The sequence below is a fragment of the Barbatula barbatula genome, assembly GCF_947034865.1.
Source record: "Barbatula barbatula genome assembly, chromosome: 22".
Classification (NCBI taxonomy): Eukaryota; Metazoa; Chordata; class Actinopteri; order Cypriniformes; family Nemacheilidae; genus Barbatula; species Barbatula barbatula.
The window spans coordinates 9,064,738-9,088,715 of NC_136785.1; the positions used below are offsets into that span (position 1 = coordinate 9,064,738).

General features: G+C 38.8%; 1 protein-coding gene across 1 annotated transcript in view; it reads right to left on the reverse strand.

Annotated features, from left to right (window-relative positions):
• Nucleotides 1-3,127: 3,127 nt before the first annotated feature.
• The window catches only part of igsf9bb (immunoglobulin superfamily, member 9Bb), a gene marked incomplete at its 3' end in the record, with an annotated part of 73,378 nt that continues 52,527 nt past the window's right edge, over nucleotides 3,128-23,978 (reverse strand). The window contains exons 13-21 of the mRNA XM_079485995.1: nucleotides 20,335-20,510; nucleotides 19,954-20,180; nucleotides 19,186-19,270; nucleotides 17,973-18,134; nucleotides 17,742-17,787; nucleotides 13,606-13,692; nucleotides 7,272-8,915; nucleotides 4,431-4,558; nucleotides 3,128-3,342 (exon numbers count right to left, since the gene is read on the reverse strand). Of these exons, the coding sequence (XP_079342121.1) occupies nucleotides 3,128-3,342; nucleotides 4,431-4,558; nucleotides 7,272-8,915; nucleotides 13,606-13,692; nucleotides 17,742-17,787; nucleotides 17,973-18,134; nucleotides 19,186-19,270; nucleotides 19,954-20,180; nucleotides 20,335-20,510 (2,770 nt within the window). The remainder of the gene's footprint in view (nucleotides 3,343-4,430; nucleotides 4,559-7,271; nucleotides 8,916-13,605; nucleotides 13,693-17,741; nucleotides 17,788-17,972; nucleotides 18,135-19,185; nucleotides 19,271-19,953; nucleotides 20,181-20,334; nucleotides 20,511-23,978) is intronic.

Consider the following 23,978-nt stretch of genomic DNA (forward strand, 5'->3'; position numbering starts at 1 on the left):
TTTCATCAAGCTCAAGAATCTCTCAAGAATCTTACATCGCCCATGTGCCGTGTTAATTTAGCATTCATTTAACTCACCAAATCCCTAAACAGCGCTTTAAAATGAGCAATCTGTTTAACAATTGATGCTACAGGTGCAAAGCTGGAGGTCACCCGCAATGTAGAATTTGAGCTAGACTGGTATCCTTGCAACATGTTAGACATAGAAAACGGTTCTCTGTTAGTTCTTTTAAGAGAAACTGACAAAGAAATGTTAAACTTGCAAATTCAAAGTGAAAGTGAATCGAGATGGACAGATACATTTCCATCAAGTAAAGCTCTCTTGGCTCAAAAATGCTCTCATGCATCTCAACCCTTTTGAAAAAATAACAGACGGTAGTGTTAGAAAACTGAATCCAAAATATGACAATATGTTTTATATCAATATAGTCTGTTACGTGCATATATTGGCCAATTTATTCAAAATTACTAAAATTTTATAATACATTGTGCAATATATGCTATTATGTTATATACAGTTTCAAATATTACAGTACATTCCTAGCATTTTGGATGTTCATTTAGATATAACTCTTTTGTATGAAGGCGTTAAATAAAAAAGGAACACGACATTAAGGTAATTAAATTGTTGTATATCTTTTAGAAAGCACCTTATTTGACAATTGCAGAGTGAAATGGATCAAAAATACTTTAAGCACATCTCTGAACTGAACACAATGATCAGACGCCTCTATCTATCTGACAGTGTGTTGTCACACACACACAAAATACCTAACTTCAGTAGGTACGTCTCATTTGATCGGATAAGTTACTTGAATTGCAAATGAAACAACAATTGAAAACTAACAATCTTTGCTCGAATGTAAAGCCATTCAAACAACACAACACACAGCTGGTTGGAGGATCTCAACAGCTGTTATACCACAATGCTAAATATAAACACACGCTCAGAATCTCTTAAAGCTGAAAATGGTGTGTCACTCTTTGAAATTCTAATCACTTGATCCAACGCTATTTTCTTTATTATAATGCCTAACAAGGAGCACTTAAAGCGCTGGTCTCACACAAGCAGAGATTACAGTACATCCTGACTGTAACAAAACATAATCAACAACAAATGAAAACGCATCTTCATGCATGCGAGTTCTGTCCTCTAATCGAGATATGACGTCACTTCACCCTTTAACAACTGGCTCATCCACTCCTAAGTGCTAAGAACATAAACGCGAACTGATGGTGGCTAACGTTCAGAAAGTCAAGTATGAATGTTGGTATTGACTGATGACATCACAAGACGCCACAGCAGACAGCGGAAGGCTTATCAATAACAGATGCAGGATGATGTTGAAATCCTAAAACATCAAATACTGAGGTGTTCAGGAGATAAGCAGCAGCCATTACCTGCTGGAAGATCGGACGAATGACATAAAGCAATATTAACAGAGTACAGTCTGAAGACTTTTGATAGCACCTTACGTAGGCTGTTAAAATGCCTAGAATGTGGAGATTGGCCATTGGGAGGGGCTTAGCCATGAACCACTTACTCTAAACCCATAATCCCCATTTTTAAGATTATATTCAAGGGCTGATCAAAGTTCACCGTTCAGCCATTACGCGAGCATTTCTAGACATTTCAAATGTACAAGCCCCCAGCTGAGCTAAAAGCACATCTGTATGTGAGTGATGAGACACAGATCATGCCACTGGTCACCTGACGGCCGCATCCCCCTTAGCACACTACATGTATATTAAGTTACCTCCGATAAAACAGTGAAAATACATGTCAATCTGTAGAAAAGAAGCACCGTTGGATGATAGAAACACAATAGAAACCTTTGGCCACTGGGAATAGCCCTCTCATTCCAAAGAGGGTCCCCCCGAGGGTCTTCACAGATGTGAGAATCAGGTGATGGGTTGCTGTGTCTGGTTGAACCAAAAAACCAAAGGCTCTAAAACAGCCTACAAAGGGAGTACATTTCATTTTTTTGTTCAATCAAACGCAAACAAATGTGACAGGAACAAGCATTCAGAAGCCCTATTAAGGCTGACATGCCTTTCCTAATGTCAGGGGGGCATCGCATGTTGATGGCAAAAATACTATAGTATATTATGGCACGAAACCCTATCCTCCTCACAGTACAGCACACGTATTGTCTTATTGATTAAGGAAGCTGTAGTATTTTTGGCATTACTATAGTACTTTGTGAATAGGGCTTAGTAACCAAGAAAAGTGAGCTTAGCTAGAAAGATGTCACAGCACCAAGGTTTTGCTCCAGTACAAATTTGTGTTGAAAATATATTAAAGAATACAGCAGCATGTACATGTTATACATTTTCATAACGAAATCAGTACAATTATAAATCTGTGTTTTAATGGTTTCTCAAATGGCTGCAATGTAGTTATAATTGCTTCCAATGTTTCCTCCTCTGTAAGTCGCTTTGGATAAAAGCGTCTGCCAAATGACTAAATGTAAATGCAAGCCACGATCTCTTTCTTAGCAACCTAAACAGAATTGTTGTGCTTTGTAAAAGTGTATTTCCATATTTCCTCAAATATGACAACTGTTGTCACAAATAGACAGTCTTAGTGAGTGAGTAGAGAACAACACAAAATGCTTATTTTGTAAAAGTGCAACACTATCACTAACAGTCATGATGCCTCATTATCATCCATAATGCACCGAATGCAAATTAATTTGCAGATCCACATCAATCGTATATGGAAACGATGTTGAAGATGTGCATTGTGGTATATACAGTATATATATAAACACACAAAAAAATAGTTTGTCAGCACGAAATTTGAGGTATATCCGGTCTAACTTTGAGAACCCTGTGAGATTTATTTGAGACAGCCTGTAGAATGAAAGATAGGCTTGACAACCATGTGTTGAGAAACTAAATCCTAAAGATAAGCTAAAGCTGCAAAAAATTACCAATTCGAGGTAAATGAACTGAAGCAAAACCTTGCGATGCTTGCAACCAGCATTACGTTGTGACACGGTACGTGTAAACGAACAGAGAAGAGGATAAACCATTCAAGTCAGGTGTGGATGTGTTGGCTGAGCTGAGCAAAGATGGAAGGAGCTCAGAGTTTGGGGGGAGTGTGGCCTGTTCCTGTTAAGACTTTAAAGAAGAGTGGCATGGTCTGGGTCTGCTGTGTCCATGCTTGCCAAAATGGCCTTCTGGTCTTCTCGGGGTGGACGACGGTACAGCAGAGCGGAGAAGCGGGTGTACGGGTCCTGGCGGGTCAACTTTTTCTTTTTCTTGCGGAGGTAGAGAGCTTCTTCGGGCTGGAGGACCTGAGAGGTGTGGGGCTGCTGGGTCTGAGAGGCGGGCACACCTGTTTATAGAAACCAGACAAGATACATTACCGCTTGAACTAGGAAATATGTTAAAAGAATAGATCATTTTGAAAGTACATAGCTTAAAGGCCCAATGTGTATTTTTTGGAGGATCTATTGAAAGAAATGCAGTATAATATATATAACTATGTCTTCAGAGGTGTATAAAGACCTCACATAATGAAGCGTTATGTTTTTATTATCTTCGACTGAGCTATTTTTATCTACATACAGATTTTGTGTTATCGATCACAAAATAAGACAAAAATAGACATAAACAGTTTCAACAAATGAAATTTCCTAAATCACAATTTAAAAGCTCTCCCTATTTTTCAGAAACATTTAATCCGTAACTTTTAATCAGAGTCACTGAGTGCAGCTGTGACACGTCAGAGGGGACCTGGCCCTCCCAGCTGAGACTCCCGAGGTTATATTTTCTCAGAGTTTGGGTTTCTCGCCACAGGGCCGTGATGGGTTTCTCGCCACAGGGCCGTGATGGCTTGCTCACCAGGAGACTGCATTTATTACATGTTATTTGCTAGAATGATCTTGCTTGTTCTATAAACACCATGCACTGTGCTGTGTTTTCCCTTTTCTGTGTTTTTCTTATTTTCTCCTGTAAAGCTGCTTTGGAACAATGCACATTGTGAAAAGCACTATATACTGTAAATAAAATTTAATTGAATACATCGCAGGTCCCCTTACATTCCCTATGTCGTTTCTGCAGTATCACTAAACGTTTCGTAAATACATTATCTCCTTTAGCAAAGAAGCGAAAACTTGACGACTTCTTAGTCTTGTATCAGCCACCGTAGTGCTACGAAAGGGAGGGGTAGAGTGAGCTGATGGTTGCAATTTGCAACTAGTTGCTGGTAAGTTTTATAATTTAATCATCATCATGCCATTTCAAACCTGTTTGACTTTCTTCTTCGAAGAACACAAAAGAAGATATTTTGAAGAATGTTCATAACCAAGTAATATTCATCCGGGATGGCATGAGGGTGAGCAAATGAAGAGAGAATTTTCATATTTGGCTGAACGCCTTCTTTCAGGATAAATAAAATTTACTGTGTGGCTTGGTTCTCACCCATCTTTCGTCTGCTTTTGGAGTTGTTATTGTTGATTCCCACTTTCTTGGCTTTTTTCACTCGTTGATATCTGAGTGCTTCTATCCTCTCAGACCCTGCAGAGCCACTTGGTGCACCTCGACGTTTTCTGTGCAGGGGGCAAAAAGAGGCAGAGCCGTCACACAGGGAACTGGACGAGCGGTGAGATGTTAAACTGGGCATAGAAGTGACCGCATGGATTTTCTCAAATTACTGCTTAGAGTGTTGTTAACTCACATAACATATGAATCCATAAGACTTGTTCTAGACCAGGCAGTTTATTTAGGACGATAAATACAGTGCAACATGTTTTTTTAGTGGAAAGGGAAGTTTTCTTAGTTTTTGTATATATTTTACACCCCCTCAAAATTAAACACCAGAAATCAACATATTCATCAGATTGTATGATATAATAATAAGAAAGATAGTTTGATTGTATACAGTACCTCAATATGGCAACAAATTGTATCTGTTTAGAGAGAAATTTTGAGAAATCATGACATAGATTGGCGTAATTCCATAATGTAATGCATAATACCGTAAAATACTGTAGTGTTAGGTAATTTTTACAAAATACTTTTCTAATGAAAATAAATGCATTCTTAGAGTCTTGTAAGTAGTATGTACAGTCTTCCCATCTAAATATAGTATGGAGGCATTTAAACCGGCAGCCTGCATACTCTGCTCCACACACACACAAACTGTACATCACACACACAGCTCTCATGATTCACAATAAAATAACTGAAATAGCATTATAGTAGGGCCATCCTTCTGCTGAGGCTGCTGAGAGAAATTAAAGGCCATTAGTAAAGGGGGGAAATCACAGCTCAGCGACAAAGCATTGTCAGAAATGTGCTCATAGACATGAATACTGTCTACAATGGGCTTCACCATGCTGACAGGGGGAGAGATGGCGGGAGGGGGAAATGGCTACTTGGGAACAGTCACATAATGAAAAAGAAAACAAAACACTTGGACAACAAATGTAACAAGAATTTAATCGGATATTCGTTGGATTTTCAACTGAAGAGCAATATTTAGCAATGGCATGCATGGCAGTTTGCACATGGAACAGAACTTTAAAGGGGAATACTCTGCAAAAGCACTTCATCAGGTGAAAGACTGTTTCCCGTTGCCAATAAACCGTTCTCCGTCGTACAGGAAGTGCATCAAGTGTTTTGGAAGAAAACTTGCTCTGTATGATTGTGAAATGTGAAAGGTGTTCTGCAGTCCAAACTTACAAGTGCAGATTTAGGAATAAATTGTGTAAACGTAAATCAACGTTCATAATACAATAAAATTGCAGACATTTTTGTAAAGTTGTCTTTAGAAGGTCCATGGGGGTTATATCACTTGAATTGGTTTCAAGGAATAAAGAGCATCTACTTAAAATGAAGTATAGCATGCAACTGATTCTCCTGCTTGAGACAGCCCCTAATGACGGATTTTATACATTAAGGTTAAACTAAAACTCACAACCACTGCAAGTAGTGGTTACATCATTTACAATATATAAAACAGAACGTTCTACCCTAATATTAAACCATTAGCACTCATCTTGTGTCTCAAGCATGAGGTTGTGTTGACCAAATGATATATGCTGGATTTTCTAATCAGTAACTGGCAAACTTTCATATGCATACCAAGAGCAGAATGCATATAGGTTTCAAGACTGCAGAACTAAAATGTGTGGCTACCTAAAAAAAAAGTTAAATTAAAAGAAAAGAAAAGCAAGACCCAAAGACTTGTATTCCCCTTTAAAGGAACAAGGTGAATAAAAGCCCCACCAGCTGCCCCCCCTTTCAGACATGGATCCAACCCTTACCTATTGCGGTGTAGAGGACCTGGTCACAACAACGCTGCCCAGATAGCTGAGATCAATCAAAAACAAAGCAGGTAAGACTCGAGGAGTCATTAAGATTGACCAAATGCCCTATTTAAGATGATGACGACATTGCGACAGATGAGAGCAGACAATCCCTGAAACGCGATTCGCCCAACAAGCCTCCCCTGGCAGTCAGAGCTGGGGTGACCTGGGTGACAGGAGGCGGGAGAGAGGGGGGAAGTGTGGAAAATCATGCGGTCAGGTTACTTTGGAACAGGAGAGGAGCCCTGTGCCTGCTGTTCTGGACACACAAACCTCTTCCTCCACATCATACATTCTGTAAGTCATCCTAAAAAGCCTGGAGTTAGTCAAACAGTGGGCTTCGTTTGGACTGGGATTGGTCAATTGTATTGCACATGTGGGGTTCCTCCTGTTGGGTGAAAGGCAGGGTAAAGCATGACAGTGAATGGAACAGCTGAGATCCTCTGATTCCAGGCTTTTTAGGGGCTTCGTCATTGCGTTTTCAATTGACTTAACATGAAACTTCTCCAGACACGTTGCCCTAAAAGGTCTGTTACCATGTCTGTGAAGCAAATAATTCATCAAGTCTCTACTTGGCATCCGTGACCCCGCGACCACTTTTTATCTAAGACAAGTGCCTTAAAGTGCTTCACAGACCTTATGAATGAAATTGGATGTTTGACATGAAAAGCAGAATTAGAAAACTATAGCACAACTTGTCTATGTAGAAAATGAGTTTGAATGGTTTGGAATAATGCAAAGTATCTGGGGCAGTGTATATTTATGAAAGCATGAGTTTTAACATTGCTTCGAATACATTTAAGACAAGCAGCAAACTGCAGCTTTAGACTAAAATTAAATAAAGATTTGTGGATATTGCTGCACTCAGACCCCAGAAAAGTTCTGGATGTTACACGTGGGCCAGATGGTACATGATCTATCGGTCCACACGCTTTAAACCTTCTGCACCTACCCTGAAGCTGATAACTGTGGTGGTGAGGGTTCTGATGGAAGGATTCCCTCCTCAGTCCTCCTCTGGGTCGGCATCTGCCCAAAAAAGTTGCCACTTTCTACAGGAGGCGAAGGGGACTGTGACGGATAGCTTGCTGCTGAGGTGGCAAACGCCATGTGAGATCGGTAGCTGGGACTTGCCCTACGGCTCCCTTGGCCTTGAGCAGGAGAGGAGGAGGGGGAGGACCTCCTAGAGAAGCTGGCAGCAGATGGTGGTTGAAGTGTTATCTCAGACATCTCAGGAGGAATCGAGGGTTGAATGACACTGGGGCGGGGCCTTGGTCGCACTACAATCTCTGGCGAGCCTTCGTGAGAGCTAATAGGGCTCTGAGTTAGAGGTGAGAGGCGGGATGGATGGAGAACGACCATGCTGGGTTCCATCCTACGGGGCTGCCTTGGACTAAGCCTGGGTGTCAGCTCATACCATCGGGTATCCAGGCTTCCGAACGAGCTTGGGCCAACCATGTGAGACACCGGGTCAGGGTAAGGCAATACCGGTACACCCATACCGTGGCTTGTGTGTCTTAAATGCCCTAGACCCTGTGCCTCTTGCATAGGTAAACGCTTGGCTGGAGGGCCCTGAGGCTTGACCTTGATGGGAGACTTGCCTGGGCGACTCTTTGGGGCCTCCAACTGCAGGATACCAGGGTAAGGAGATACCTGGAGGGTGGAGGGCTGGAGGGCACTAGGAGGAAGAACAAGAGGTGGAGGGAGGGGAGGTTCTGAATGAAGGTGCAAAGGGTGTGGGGGTGGAAAAATAAAATGAGGGCCCTCGATTGTGGCAAAGGAGAATTCGGGTCGCTGCCAGATGTCTGGAGAGCGTGAGGAGGAAGGGTGCGCCAGGGGAAGGGTGTAGCCAGAGACTGCATAATGCTGAATTTCTCCCTCACCGATTTCCTCTGGGATGGTTGGATGTCCAAAGGGGCCCTCCAAGTGATAAGGGGGTGATGACATAACTGAGCTGAGCGGGCTGGTTTCGTGCATGTAGAAGGGGGGTGGAGGCTCGGGTTCCCCTGGACTTCCCAAATAGCTGTAGAACTGGCCATGAGAAAAGGCTCGGAAGTGAGAAGCACCGCGAATCTGCCCTGTAGCCTGGAGCCTACTGGTCTCCATGATAGTCATGCCTTCCATGGGCCTCTGGAAGCGGGGACTGTAGGCTGGAGGCTGCAAGTAAGACTCCTGACTTGAGGAGATGGGGGAGATCTGATGGGGTCTGAGGGTGGCCATCATAGGTGGCATGGGCCCAGGATCGTCATTCTCCTCATCTGACTGTCGAAACTCAGGGTACAGGTCAGATTCCTCCACGAAGGGGAATCCTTCGATACGCCGTGCCTTAACCAGAGTCTCCGTATCTGTTGGTTCCATAACAAATCGACCATCTGGACCACGGCTGATCAATTCAATAGGCGTGGTGGCCTCCGCCTCGTGTTTAGAAACGCTGTATTTCTTGCTTATTATTGCTCTCTTGGTCTTCTTGTATAAGGACACCTCCTTCTCCTTGGCAGGACTTTGAGACACCTTCTTAGCTTGTAAACCCTCCTCCGAAGACTCTGAAGGTGGTCCCATGGAGCGGACACTTTCTGGACTTATCTTTCCAGAAGATGATCTATGAGAATAAGAAAAATAGAGTATGTTAATTAAGTGAATGATTTAACTTTATTTCTTTTCATTGTAAGGGCTTAAAAAGTCGTAATTTCATAATTTCATGATGTTCCACCATTCATCCAGGAGGCACCTTTAGTCATCAAATGGATTCAAAAACTACATTAAAACATACCACCATTCACTGTGATTCTCATACAGTTTCAAATGGACCCAATGTGCTTAACATACCACATTATCATTATAATGTGTGAATGCAATAAACCAAGTTTTTTAGTTCAGTTACAAAAATGTGGAATATAAAACTTTTATTTAAATCATGAAAAACATGTTTTGAAGCAATGGTTTGACAAGCAAGGCTGAGGCTTTAAGCAATTCTACCTACCAAGTTCACCCTACAACCTCCCAATATGGCCACAGGTGGCACTAGTACTATTTTTACTACGATTTTATTTCTTAGGTGTTTATTTACTTAAATCTTCCCTAGATTACTTACAAGTTTATTTTTTATGACTTTACAATACTTATTTTCAAATCAAGCAAAAAATATCACAACAGTTTTATTTTAGATATCCAACCCAGAAGCAGGGGCGGCACTAGGTGAGGGCCAAGGGGGCTGAAGCCACAAATGTTATAGTAATGCCCCCAAACTTTCTATGCCATGTATGAATAACTTAGTGGCCATTTACATTTTGCATCTTTTGCACACAAAAGTTTGTTATTTTAAATGTAGAGAGCAATGCTGTCGCACATTGATGTGGTGCGACACACTGCCTTTTTCAAATCCATTTTATCCTTATCATCTTCCCGGCAATTTCGTCTCAAATGCTTAGCAATGGCAGACACCACAACAGCCCAAACTCCCAAGCACTTTGAAACAAAGAGAAAGTACAGTGGCTCACATTTTCCACACATTTTTTGACACACAATGTATATTCGAACACATATTGGGATATCTCTGGGTTAAACCCCGGATATCCACTCACCCTAAAACCGTCCCAAGTCAAAATCCAGCATATAAGCCATTTATGTGGTTTGTAAGTTTGTATAGTTATTAGTATAGTTTTTACTCTTCTTTCTGGATATATCTTGTCATAACTCATTCTTGTTAAGGCCTTATACTCTCAAGTCACCACTGATGAAATATTATAACTAATTCATGTTTTCTTATTTAATACTACCGCTGTCTCAACAACATGTATCAAATTTATTAACAGCACATGTTATTTATCAATAGTTAAGAAACATTTGATGTCTTCATAATCATAGGTGGTGACATTTTCCAAGACATTCAAAACAGAGTTGAAAATAGTTTTGAACAGAGATAGAGTTTTCCTGTGAGCATACTTTGAGAAATAACAAGTGAAGGCCAGAAAAGAAGAGAGAAAACCCAGAGAGGATAGAGGCACCATATTTTATTTATAATACAAATGTACTTGTGATGGCTGAAGCTTTGTTTTTGCTGAATCACTTCAGCATGCACTTTCGCCTGTAATGGCTGCAGCGACGGAGCTCGGTTTCCATGGCAACTGTCTATTGATGACCGCCATTCAGGTACAATGACGCTGTGCCTGCTCTAAGCAACGATACAGTGCACTATCAAGCAAGCATCTCCCTAGCCAATCACAGGACACAATACAGACTCTTAAGCTAAATAAACTTTTCACAATTGTTTTCACAGGGCTTATATATCTGTTAAGAAGATTAACTGCTTTTCTTTTGCAAAACTACTGAAATAAATGTTTACACAATATTGACTTGTTGGTGTACAACAGCTTTTAAATGGAAAATGTATTTTGAATAAAAATACTGATTAAACATCAAAGGTTCAGTATTGTATTAGCTGTAAATATTCTTATCGGATGATATTTTCTAGAAGTTGTGAATATTGCTTTAGGATATCTAACAGATGTTATCATACCTTGTAGACCCACCAGAATGAAATGCCTTTGTCTGGCTTTACTTGGCTTTCTCTGCCCTGAACACAATTTATTTTTAACTTAGATTTTTTTTAACAAGACGAATTTGATTTTAAATCAGAATCTAAATGAAATATTTACACATCAAATATGTTTTTTTAATTCTGTGGTCAGAAAGATTGAAGAAAGATCACCAGGCACTACAGTACCACCATTAATACAACACAGTTAACAGCCGTGATGCTCTTTTTGGCACATAATATCTAAATAAAAAATGTAAGCTTCGTGTACCATATACTGCAAAGGCGATTCCAAATAACAGCACAAAACTGCAACACAAAAGTATGTCAGCTTTACAAAATAATATAATATCTATAACAAGGGGAAACAATAAGCAGGATTCCCAGTCGCTGAACGGTTAGCCTCTGGTGTGTAGGGAAGTTTTGGTGACATACAGGTAGTGGTTCAGATGCCTTTGAGGGAGAAATCTGAAATAAATATTATGGGGTGGTTAAGGCACATGACAAAGAGAGCAGGCCAGCCCCTAACAACCAGTGTGCTTCTTTGGCACTTTCATTGTAAACAACTTAGAGGAAAATGTTGTCTATGCATTTTATATATAAAATGATATATACTGAAGTTACAAAAGTTATTCAGACACCTTAAACATTTCTCACAGTTTATTTGCTATAGTTTAGAAAATGGTAATAAAATATGACAAGAACTTAAGAGTTAAGAACTAAACCGTGTCAGAACAAATTCATGTTGATAATGTCAGATAATTTAGCTTGAAAGGTATGTAATGGTTTAGGTTGCATAGCAGTCAGATGTTAAAATTAAGTACACAATTAGATAATACCAATTTAGGGTATTAGATTACAAGACCATGCTTAATTCTGTTCAGTCTGTGGTGCCAAAAGGTAACATTAGCAACGAAAGAAAAAACACTTAAGCAAAACACGGTCAGGTCAAAGTGTCTGAATAATTTGTCCAAAATGTTCATGCATTTTACTGATAGTCCACTGTATGAAGATTTTGGGCTATAATACCTCACGGTTTACTTTATTTTGCTATCCTCACTTACATAAATGAGCTAAAGATCTTTTGTTTGATTGAAATAAAATTTGTATACAGTGGTGGTCAACACTTGACAAACACCAATCAGAATCTGGAAAATGTTGAAAATAAGTTTCAGTTTTTTTTATTTAGTACTGCCATGAACTTAAGATATGTTGATATAGCATAATAACTGAAATTATAAAAAATAACCCAGCTCAAAGAATTACATACAGATGTTTTTTGAAAGTTGTTGTACAGATAAACACAATGTTTACTTTTATGAACCCCTGTCCAGATTCTGCTAGATGTATGTAAACCTTTGACCACCAATATAATACGTTTATACTTTGTATATATTGTATACACTTTCATATATAATTTTTCAATATACCAAACAAATTCCATCTGAGGAACACAAAATAAGACTACTACTAATGGAAAATTACAATGAACAGGGACTGGATCTTTTAAGGAGATAAAATCACCATAAAAATGTTCTGAAGAAGCAGTAGCCGGTTGGATATCACAAAACTACATAGCACTATACTGGACCTTAGGATAAGGTGTTTTTGTAACTGTAATTATGGTGTTTTTGTAACTTGCTTGATAAGCAAAACCAAATGGCTTATAAAATTAAAAGCATTGCCCATTTATTGTAATTGTATGGAAATACCAGTCTTAAGAACTTCACCTGTTGTATTGGACAAAGACATCAAAGTCATTAAAGTATGGAAGGCTGGTAAATAAATAATAGTGTTTTTGTTCCGAGATAAATACTGTACTTCAAATATGAACCTGTGGAGGGAACACATATGGCAGAAAAGTGAGACCTAGCATGAGTGAGAAAAAGATGGGAAGGCTAAACTAAATAGAACTGACACGAAAATCTCAAACAACAGACGAGTGATCTCAATGTGAAAGACCAGACATGTCAATGGTTTAACTTGAGAATGATATCCTGTTAGTCAAAAACTTTAGCTATTATTTTTTATATAATTAGCTTTATACTAAACTTATTTTTTTTTCATATCAGTCTGCTTGCTTTACCATGCGTAATGAAAAGCTGTCCTGACAAACTTGAAGAGGTCTTGTGATTAACGTTTTTTAATCCAATAAAGCGCCGTATCGCCCTCTGCTGGACAGATAAAAATAAACCAAGTCTTTGAACTGTGGTTATCCCAGACAATCATTTTGAAGTAATTGAAGTATGTTCACAGTAAATACACTTATAATGGAAGCCTAATACCTATATGTATATACACAGTACATAATATAGGCTATATCAATATATGTATAATACTATATATAATATATAACTGCATATGTATTAAGTCCTGCATTGAGATTCATCACACGTCCACAGTACTTTTGTTTTCTACTAAAATCTTGAAAGCAAGTAAATTATGAACTATTATTATTTCATGAAATGAATTGCCCTTCTTGCACACTAGACTCCCATACTAAGCACATTACTGAAAGCAGGTTTCCCCATATACTGTATACAAAAGGCAGACTATGAATTTAAATATTTCCCCTAAGACGAAAATAAAGTGAGTCGGGCATGGGGGCGCAGGTGGCAATGTCTTAAAATGTGGGGTCCCCTGTGTGTACAGCGCATGGGTCAACAGCCTGCTAAACTAACCGTGCCCAGCAGCGTACATGAGATGCATGCGACATAAGGCAGTGCACACTGCTGAACAAGGTGCAGGCACTCACAGAGGACTGGAGGGCGAGGGCCTGTAGCTGCTCCTTTCCTGCCCTTCCCTGTAGGGTTCAATGCCAGGCAGTGGGGTAAGTGGACTCCTGCGGCAGGAAACACAGAGATGGGAGGGGTGGGGAGGGGTCACGGGGAGGGATCGTGTTGGCCGTCAATGATGCTGCTTTCCATAAAACCAACATATAGCAGGAAAAAGATCAGTGACATGGAGAGACACAGAAGTCAAACAAGACGAAATTTTGATCATGATTAAGGGCACTGGATAGTTCCTCAAACTCCCTCATATTACAGTACACAGTTCATTGCACATCACATTTTAAGACCCGTGGCATGTTGGGATGTTGTGGTTAGTCAATTTTGTTTGGTATGAGGAGAATGGGGCAAGTTGTCGCAATATTTTCACCATTAATATTGCTCAGGGTAAGCTTGTTTTTGAAGGTCAATTGTTTTGAACTTGGCAAATACCTTCAAGTCTTGTGTACAAAGACAGATATTAAAAATGTTGTTATTTACCAGGTAGAAAGGATACAGTTCACTAAAAATAGAATAGGGATATATTTGTACTACACGTGACAGCTAGCTGATGTCTCCCATGCTATATACAGCCAAGGAAAAAATCAAGAAACCACTCCAGAGTTAATTTTCAGAATTATTTATAGCTACCATACTTATTTCAGTTAAAGTATCATTTTTACATGAATTATTGACTAAATGTATCCTGAATTTTTAATTTACATTTATTTGCAGAAAATTTAAATGGGAAAAACTGTTCAAAATAAAAGAAGGATGCAAAAAATATTGAATACTGCAAAAAAGTTAATATTCACAATTAATTGAAATGCTTACATGTATTTTATAGGGATGCATTGATACCAGTATCGGGCACAAAGCTAAGCTCATGTACTCGTACTCGTAAAAATGCACTGATACCTCATGTGAAATACCGTAATTGACAGAACTGATAGAAATTTATTTGATTATGGACTCACTGTATTGGGAAAATTTAAAGGCATTGGTATCGGCGAATACGCGAGTACCAGAAAACATATCGCTACTCGTACTTCGTTTTACATTTTTTCTATCAGTGCATCCTTAGTATTTTAGGATCTGTTCAAAAATATATATGGAATAAGCCAGGTCCTTTTCACATCTTTCATGCATTTTTGCATTCTCGTTGTCTTTTACATAACTGTTGGATGACTTTGTCACTCCTGAGGTTAGATTTGGTTGAAATTCACTGGACCGGAATAGCCACAAAACAAAGGAAGAAACCAAGTTATTTAATATTTTACAACAAAAAACTTATGCTGTCAAAAAGCTATTTCAAACTTGGCAGCACTACTAAATGGTGCATAAACAGCTGTTGTACCTTAAAAAAGAAGGAAACATAAATAAATAAAAATGACATAAAAACCTACAATGCACCGAGCAAAACAGATTCTTCAATCTGCAATACGAAGAGTACAGTATCACACTTAACACATGATGTCATGAATAGTGAAAACTGCGCAACTATTGAATACTGGACAACACTGAAAAGTTCTAATGATCACTTTTAAGAGCACTAAAGCCAAAGACAGTTACAAAAACTAAACGCTGGATGAAAAATAGTTGTTCAAGCGTGGTCACAGGCCATCTTAGAAGTGGAGACAGCAAAACATGTCTATTTATGATTGTCAGGGGCCAGAAGATCTTGCTTATGGACAAAGGCAGAATTACTGTGGCACAATACTAGATCAGTAATTACAGTATTGACAGTCAAGACAATGACAGGATAACTAATCAGTATTTTAAAGTATTTCACCCTTCCGATATTGTATTGACATTCTCATGCCTAAAGTCTGTCTGAAGGAGGAATGTACGGCATTGGGTCAAGGACCACACTAATATTTCTAACAGACTTAAACATATTGATATGAATATAATTGTGCACTGAAGCTCATAGTAGTGAGTAACAGACAACAGTTTTTATCATCTAAACTCTGACATCTTGACCCAGGTTTTAATATATAGTATTTTCTTGCCAGCTCTTGACTGACTTCCATATCTACGGAAGAGAATGATTTATCCAGATGAGAAACCCTATTGCCTATATATGAACCCCCTACTGAATGTCAGCATTCTATTACTCTACCTTCTGTTTTTTATCATGCACCCTCATTATATAATCTGTCCTTATTTCCTTATGCATTTCACTTATTGACCAATGCGTGCACATCATATACAGTGCCTGTACAAGCAAACCATTGATCTCTTTTTATTGGCTGTCAAGTAGCAAATCAAAGCGTCATTTGCAATCCCTCTTACTCTCACAGTGTCAGTGCTATTCTGTGTGGAGAACAACTGCTATGTTTTCAATCAGATCAGCTTTTTCTAAAACCACCCAGCACTGGATAAAATAAAATTTTCTGGTCCTCCTATCTTCACTCGATGGTTTTGCTTTGCATGTTTTTTGGATGACAGTGACTCTTCCGATATAGATTTGCACTGAAAGATGAATGCTGTACAGGTGGGATTGTGCAGAAAGCCCTTACATGGAAAAAGTCATGGACAAAATATGCTAATTTCAGCATTCTCGATCATTCAGAACTGTACATCAGCGTTAATAGACAAAATGATAAAGAAAAATGATTAAGAAAATTGGGACATTTGGGACCCTGCCTGTCAAAACAAGTTTTTTTTTAGATAATGAGCAACATATTTTGAATTCCACCATTAATTTCACTATGATTTCAATCTTTGATATGGCTTTACTCGGTCAATATTACATAAATAAAGGTATTAGATTTGCCCCGAATGTTCCCTATATAATGTTTTTATTTAACTGGGTTTTCACAGGCAGGATCACATTATTTGGGAGAATATTGTGTAGGAACCTTTTGTTAGTGAATAAGATGAGAACTTTTTAGACATCCCTAAGATTTAAATAATTTTAAAACAAATACAATAATGCACTAGAAAGTGCAAATTATGGCAAACCTTTAAGAGAAGTATTTACCATTTCAGAGGGATGTTCCTAACATCCACAAATAAGCAAATTATGTTCAACACACAAGACCAAGCATCAATGATATATTACTGTTCTCTACTCTCTCTGTCACTTTTAAAACTTGTTCACTTTTAAAGATAAATGTGCTAAAAAAAGATTCTTTACAGGGATACCATAGAGGAACCTCTTTTGGTTCCCCAGAAGAACCACTCAGTTAAAGAAGCAATATGGAGTTTTAAGCGGCATCTAGTGGTTAGGTTGTAAATTGCAGCCAACGCCTAACTCCACCCCTTCACTTTCAAAGCACTACGGTGGCTGACACAAGACTACGATGTTGTCGTTTTCGCTTCTTTGCCGAAGGAGATAATATATTTAAGAAACGCTCTCTTGAGAGCAGTTTGTCCGTTTAGGGCTACTGTAGAAACAACATGGTGAATTCCATGTAAGGGGGTCCCCTTACATGGCCGTGAATGTTGATAAAAATAGCTAATTCTTAGGAAATAAAAACAAAATGCTTCATTATGTTAGATCTTTATACACCTCTGAAGACATAGACACGTATATTACATTGTATTTTTGTCCAAATATACCTCTTAATATCACACATAGCACCTTTAAAAGATTAAACATTTTCTATAGTCTAAAGAACCCACTAGAAGTCTACTACAAATATTTTTGTGAATTAGAGAAGTTAAAGCTTTTGTATGTAACCAGCAGCCAAAAATGGTTCTTCTATGGCATCATTTAGCACATTTATTTTGAAGAGTGTAACTTTGTTGCTCTGGCAATGTTTAGCAATTATTACTTTTTTGTATTTTTTTCTATATTTCTGTCCAATGTTTATTCCGTTTAACCAAAAGTGTTGTTTATGTCCTGTCTACAATCTGGAGAAGCATTTAAGAAAGTTTTTGTACACAAAACTTGTACAGATGACAATAAATGATTTTGAAGGGAAAAAAACTTCAATAAAATGTTTGTCTTAGTTTGTCCACTTCACAATCACTCTACATCCATAAAATACTGTCCTATCACTTTTTTCAATAATTGTTGGAAGCCAAAATAGAAACTTAAAATCAATTACAAATATTTGCACAGCCCTACTACACGCTGCATCTAAAGGAACTGAGGAGAAAGAGATTTACTTACGGAGTCGCCACGCTTTTTCTACAATGCGTTATAGACAGAGGTGGATCTGTCAAACAAACAAAAAATAAAACACAAAGAAAGAATAAAAGTGATTACAGGAAATGCATTAAATTTGCATTTCATACTCAATGACTAATGTCATTCAAACAAACCCAGTTCTTAATCGCTATAAAAAGAAAGTGTATTGAGATTGATATTGAGATACTGGAGGATAGTGTGGTTTATTCTGACCTCGTCTCCTCTTCAGTTTGCGTCGTCTCTGTTTGTTGACGAAGCAGGCCGCTAGCGTGCTGAAGAGGATTGCTGCTGCCAGGAAACAGATGGTGGCTACAATGCCTGCCACCACTGGCCGCGCAAGTCCCTCTTCTGGCACCTCAGGAGGGGGGAAATAGTCTGAAAGCCACAAACAGGCATTCCATCAGCATGCACACACACAAGCTCTTGTGCAGGCTGAACACTGAACTACACGGCTGATTCTGAATGACTCATTTGCAAAAAAGCCAATCTTGGTTCACAAAGATATTCAAAGTAGCAGTGGGATGCTTTGAGGAATGAAAAGGAACGGTTAAATAACAACATCATGTTTATTTTGACTTCAAGTAGTGACTGCAGTGTACAAACTATTTATTTTAGTGGATTAGCGAATTGTAGGGCTGTTTGTCAGTCAATAGAGAGTGGTAAGAGAACAAAACATTTCTCAACCCACATGTCATCCCAACTCTATGATTTTCTTTCGACTTCCATTTTATGGACACAAACCTGCAAAGACATTTCAGAAATATCTTATTTCGTGTTCCACAGATGGAAGAGTCACATAAAAGCTAAATGTCGAGGGTTAATAAATTATGATTATAACTGTGTTGAGGAAACCTTTGAGAAAACAGCCAATCTTTGCAATGGTATATAGTGCTACTGTGGGTAATAATGTTGCACACAGCTCATGGCCTTTTGTTAGTATTCGTTCTTGAATGTGTAATTTTATCTAACAGTAAATTACTTCCTTTACAATACAAAACTTTTGATAAAACAAAAAAAGAGATAACAGTATTGTACAGTAGAGTGGGTGTTTTTAAACTTAAAATAAGACAGAACAGAGCACAATCTATCCTGGAAAATTCATCCTTTTATTTCCCAGACAATTCATTTTCATTCCTTTAGTAAAAAAAGAGATGATCTTCCCATTAAAGTGATAGTTTACCCCAAAATAAAGTTTTGTATATTTTCTGTGTTCTGCACAGAGTGTGAGTAAATTATGACAGATTTTCATTTCTGGGTGAACAATCACTTTAAGATCTGCAGATGGCAGCAGAGTCCATTCAAACTATCACTAATCCAGAGTCAACCTTTTTAACCTACCATTGAAGAGAACATGTGACAGTACAGTATATGATATTATGTGCAATATATTTCACAGTAGAGCAAAACATTCACTGTGACCACAGACCTGTGCTGGAGACTCCAACTACATTACTGGGCTCGCTGATGAGGGCTTCCATAACGGCCATGACTCTGAACTCATACCAGGCCTCCTGTAAATTAGTGCAATATAAATGTAAAGCACGTTTCCTTAGTTTACTTGAATGACCTGAAGTCATTAGAAAATCAAAAATGTTATAAAGTTACATTTGTATTTCTGAGAAAACAGATGAATTATAATACAGATGTATTGTGGGGCCTCCCTTAAGGAATACTAAATCAATGCATTGTATTTGCAAACATCCGAAAAATAAGTATTGTGTAAAAATGTGTCCTCCAGCTTAGTCGAACACGTCGTAACAAAACAAATCTGCATAACCTCTCATTGCTCAAGAAAACCTTGAGGGAAATCTTCCACTCGCTTGCCATTTTCCTTGAAATTTACATTTCAGCAATGAGAATATAATTGACAAATAATGCCACAATTTATTTTTGCCGTAAATGTTACATACACAGCTAAATAAATTATTTTCCTTAAGATTTTTTGTCTTGTTTACCAGGTAACATTCCTAAACAAAATTAAGTTACTTAAACTAAACAAATCTACAAAACCTTAATTTCAATTGCAATAGGACAAAGATATCATCTTTGCCAAAGGAGATAACGTATTGACGAATAACACTTAAAACAAAAATAAAATACATACTAAAACAATATAAACAACTAACTGCACTGTTTCCACCTGCATGACATCACTTTCAAAAATCGGTCTGGCTCTTTTTAGCCACAGGCATACCTGAACCAGGTCTCTAGCCAAAAGCTCTGTCTCTCCAGCAGGGATTGCATCATCGAGAACATCCCACCTCTCCCCGAGGCGGAACTCCATGATGTAATGATCAATTGGCGATGTGTGATTGGCTGGAGGGATCCATGTGAGTAGGACTCCCTGCTGTGTCCGGTTGGCTGTGAGGCACCGTGGTGGGGTAAGCAGCACCAGTGGTTCTGGAGTACTTATAGGAAATACTGCAGGAAATTAAACAGAGCACCATGATAAAAGTCATCCAGTCTCTCATAGGCACTTGCATCAGTGCTGAGATCATGTTCAAACAGAGATGATATCACTGAAGGACACTCTACCATTGAACGTATTGTATGATAAATGTGATTGGTTGCCAACCTAGTGTGTTCACAGTGACGACCTCGCTGAAGGGCCCGGTGCCCAGCTTGTTCTGGGCCAGGACGCTGAATTGGTAGGCCGTCTCGGGCTCCAGGCCTTGCACCATGAGCCAGTGCTGTCCGCTGGGCACGGTCGTGGACAGCCAATCATGTGGTCCTAACAGTTCCCTCTTCACCCTGCAGAAGGAGTCACATGCACAGACACAGCTCAGAGCTCAGCATCGCGCACACTCGAGCGGTCAGATAATGGTTACGGTGTCGCTCACGATGCTGATGCAAGTGCTGAAGAAAGCAAGCTTATTTAGCTCAGTGAGCACTCTGTGATATCCAATAATATAGAACTGTTTGTTATGAAGAATGCAATTGTTTTTGACTGCCAATCCCTACCGAAATATCTTATCATATACGGCGTGCCTCATGCGCCTACAGCCCTTCTCTCTGTAAAGCTGAGCCTCTCTCTATCAGGAATAACCTATTGCTTGAAAAGCATCATGAGTGCTCTTGTAATGTAAAGCCAGAGTCCTAAATAAAGGTTGAATAATGCAACCTATCACAAGCTTAGAAAGAAAAATCCTGAATACCTCACGCCTCATCTTTTATCTAGTTATTTCTTAAAGGGACAATTCACCCAAAAATTATAACCCAAAAATGTGGTCATCATATACTCACCCTCTTGTCATTTCAAACCTGTATGACTTTCTTCCTTCCGCAGAACACAAAAGAAGATGGTAACCGAACAGCGGCAGTACCCATTCACTTCTGTTGTATAGACACAAAACCAATGCAAGTCAATGGGTACCACTGTTGTTCAGTTGAAAAAAAGCCATACAGGTTTGAAATGACAAGAGGTTGAGTAAATATCACTTCAATGTAAATATCGACCGGAAGTCATACTATTCCGTTATAAATATAATTGATCACTTCCTTCCTGTCCTTACAAGATGAGAGTTCACAGGCTATGGAGATATGTGCTATTAACAGAAACTCAGCAGTCGTCCAGCACCTCTCCTACAATGCACAGGAAGTAGCAGGAACACGGCATGTACTGTATCTACGTCAATGACGCTGACGAGGGCTGTTGTTTAATCTCAAATGGGTCACCTTTAAAGGCCATTCATACGCAACCTTTAAGGCATGAGTCACACCGCCCAGCGCTTTAAATGACAGCTTTAGTCAGCTCTTGGAAATGGCTTTTGGACATTCGGCCACCTGTGGTAGAAACATCAGGCCAGGGGAGAAGTTAGAGCTGAACGCTGAAAAAGTTGTAGCCTTAAGGTGAGAGAATTCACTTTTTTTCCTCCAGGGGGCATCTGGCCTTATTTAGAACCATGATGTTCGTAAGTGATACTCATGTGTGTGATTTGTGTGGGTTGCAGCATTAGTTAAGGACTCGGAATAGGCCTGAAAATAGGCTGTGATGGAATGCAGCCTGGTCGCACCACCTACTGTGTTGATGCTCTGAGAATTTTTGTGTCAATGCAATAGGATATTAGGCATGCTTGAATTTATTGACATTAAGGCGGCAGATAAGAGTGAACAAAATTACTTAAAGCATTGACTGACATAATTAAAGGGATCGTTCACCCAAAAATAAAGATTCTGTCATCATTTATTCACCCTCGTGTCATTCAAAACCTGCATGTGACTCTTTCTACATTGGAACAAATAGATATTTTGAGAAATGTCTCAGTGGTTCTGTGTCCAAACAATGGAAGTCAATGTGGCCCTACTGTTTTTCGATTACCAATGTTCTTCAAAATATCTTCTTTTTGTGTTCTGCCTGTTTTTTGGAAAAAACCTAATTGGAATTGGGCATTTTAGTTTGTGGAGTGAAAATAGCCTCAACGCAATGTACAGATATAACCTTCTAACCATTGCTTCTCCCTCCCATCTTGTATCATCTCTACACAATCCTCCAGTTTTTTTCTTCTCCATATGACAGCCACGTGTCTCTCAACTCTCAAACTACATTTCACGGCTATATATAGATCAAAAATTCCTCAGGAGTCCTAAACCTATTCATGCTACATCCCCACATACTGTAACACTGCTACCATCTCTTGTTACCTGGTGTGACGTTGCAGAAAAAACGTTTTAAACCTAACTTTTGTTTTGCTAGCAATGAGATTCTTGTCCAATTCAAATGAGCTTTGAAGAAAACAGTCGAGATATTCTTACTAATACTCACTGAAAAAAAACATCAAACAAAGGTTATTGCACAGCATGTGTCATTCTATAGAAGCAGGAGCACAGAGAGCTATAGAATGTTGATATTCCGGGTGAATATCGCACAAAACAGCGCTGGAAAGGCAGCGGGGACACAGATATGCAGAAGCGCTGGCATGGGATGAGAGAGAGGCAGAGGAGATACAGTCAGCCACTCGATGTGCTGCTAACTTAGAAGCAACATTTCGCTGTTATGGATCAAGTCATTTACAAAGCACCTCTGGAGCGCCCTTTGACCTTTTAAACTGTAGATCCTAAAAGTTTAATGCAAACTTATTAATGCAGTGAATACTTACATACTTGATATTGCGATCGCTGTGTACAGTTTAAATACCAAAAATTTTTATCACTGAGGGAGGCACAAGTCTTTACATTAATAGACAGTTGTCATATGTCTAAAGTGTCACGTGTATTAGTATGTGGAGAGGAGAATACCCTGCTTTACTGATTGGATGGAGTATCTAGGTTTTAAATCTCAGAGCTGCAAAATCTGCAAAAACAACTGAACGATTCAACACACGCCAAACATTTTCACTGGATTTCAATAAGCCAGGCCAGAAAAAAGCAGGGGTCTATTAAGCAAAAATATGCACTTTAATGTGTAGTTGTGATGTCCTGCGGTTTTTCATAAAACTTTATTGAACAGCATTTTGCACAATGCTTGTATGCATGCAGCTTTTTGACATGATATTTGAGAGACTATATGTCATTTTTGTACTTTGAAAATGGAGTGTCTCACCAGAGGGACATTTAAAATGAACTAAACTTACCCTGACTTATCTTAAAAAAGATAATTGCCATTGTTTTGTCTCGAGATGCACACCAGTAATGATTTTTGTAAGGTATGTTTTTTAAAACAACTTAAATATCCCAATTTAACTAAGGCCTAGTCCTGGCTTTGGCAAATCCCTGTACGGGAAACCGCCCCTGATTGATCTTATAATAAAATCCATAAAGTCATAAACATCCGTGTAGAAACGTGCCAACGCCTTCTGCCATTAATTTAAATATACATGTGTTAGGATATAATTCACCAACTCTAAACAATCTATAAGGATGGGGTGCAAGGCTCAAGCACACAGTGTTCGTTCTAAATCACATTATGTTATTGTTTTCTTGTGTGCTGTGTTTAAAAAGCAGTCCATTACGACCGACACCAAAATTGTCTTCTCATCTTAATGAGGTACTTTATATGCAGCACACTTCATAATGACTCCACAGAGGGATTTAACCACCTGATCGTTCCATTTCAATTCTATTGTTATGAGCAAACTTAACTTAACATGGCCGGCTTGCAAGCTCACTGCTTGAAGAAGTCAACCTTGAATTTAAACTCAAAGAGATTAAAAACTGAGTCATTCAAAAGATACAGTATATCCAGTAAACAGATTGTGCTGAAAACTATTATTTGTATTTTAC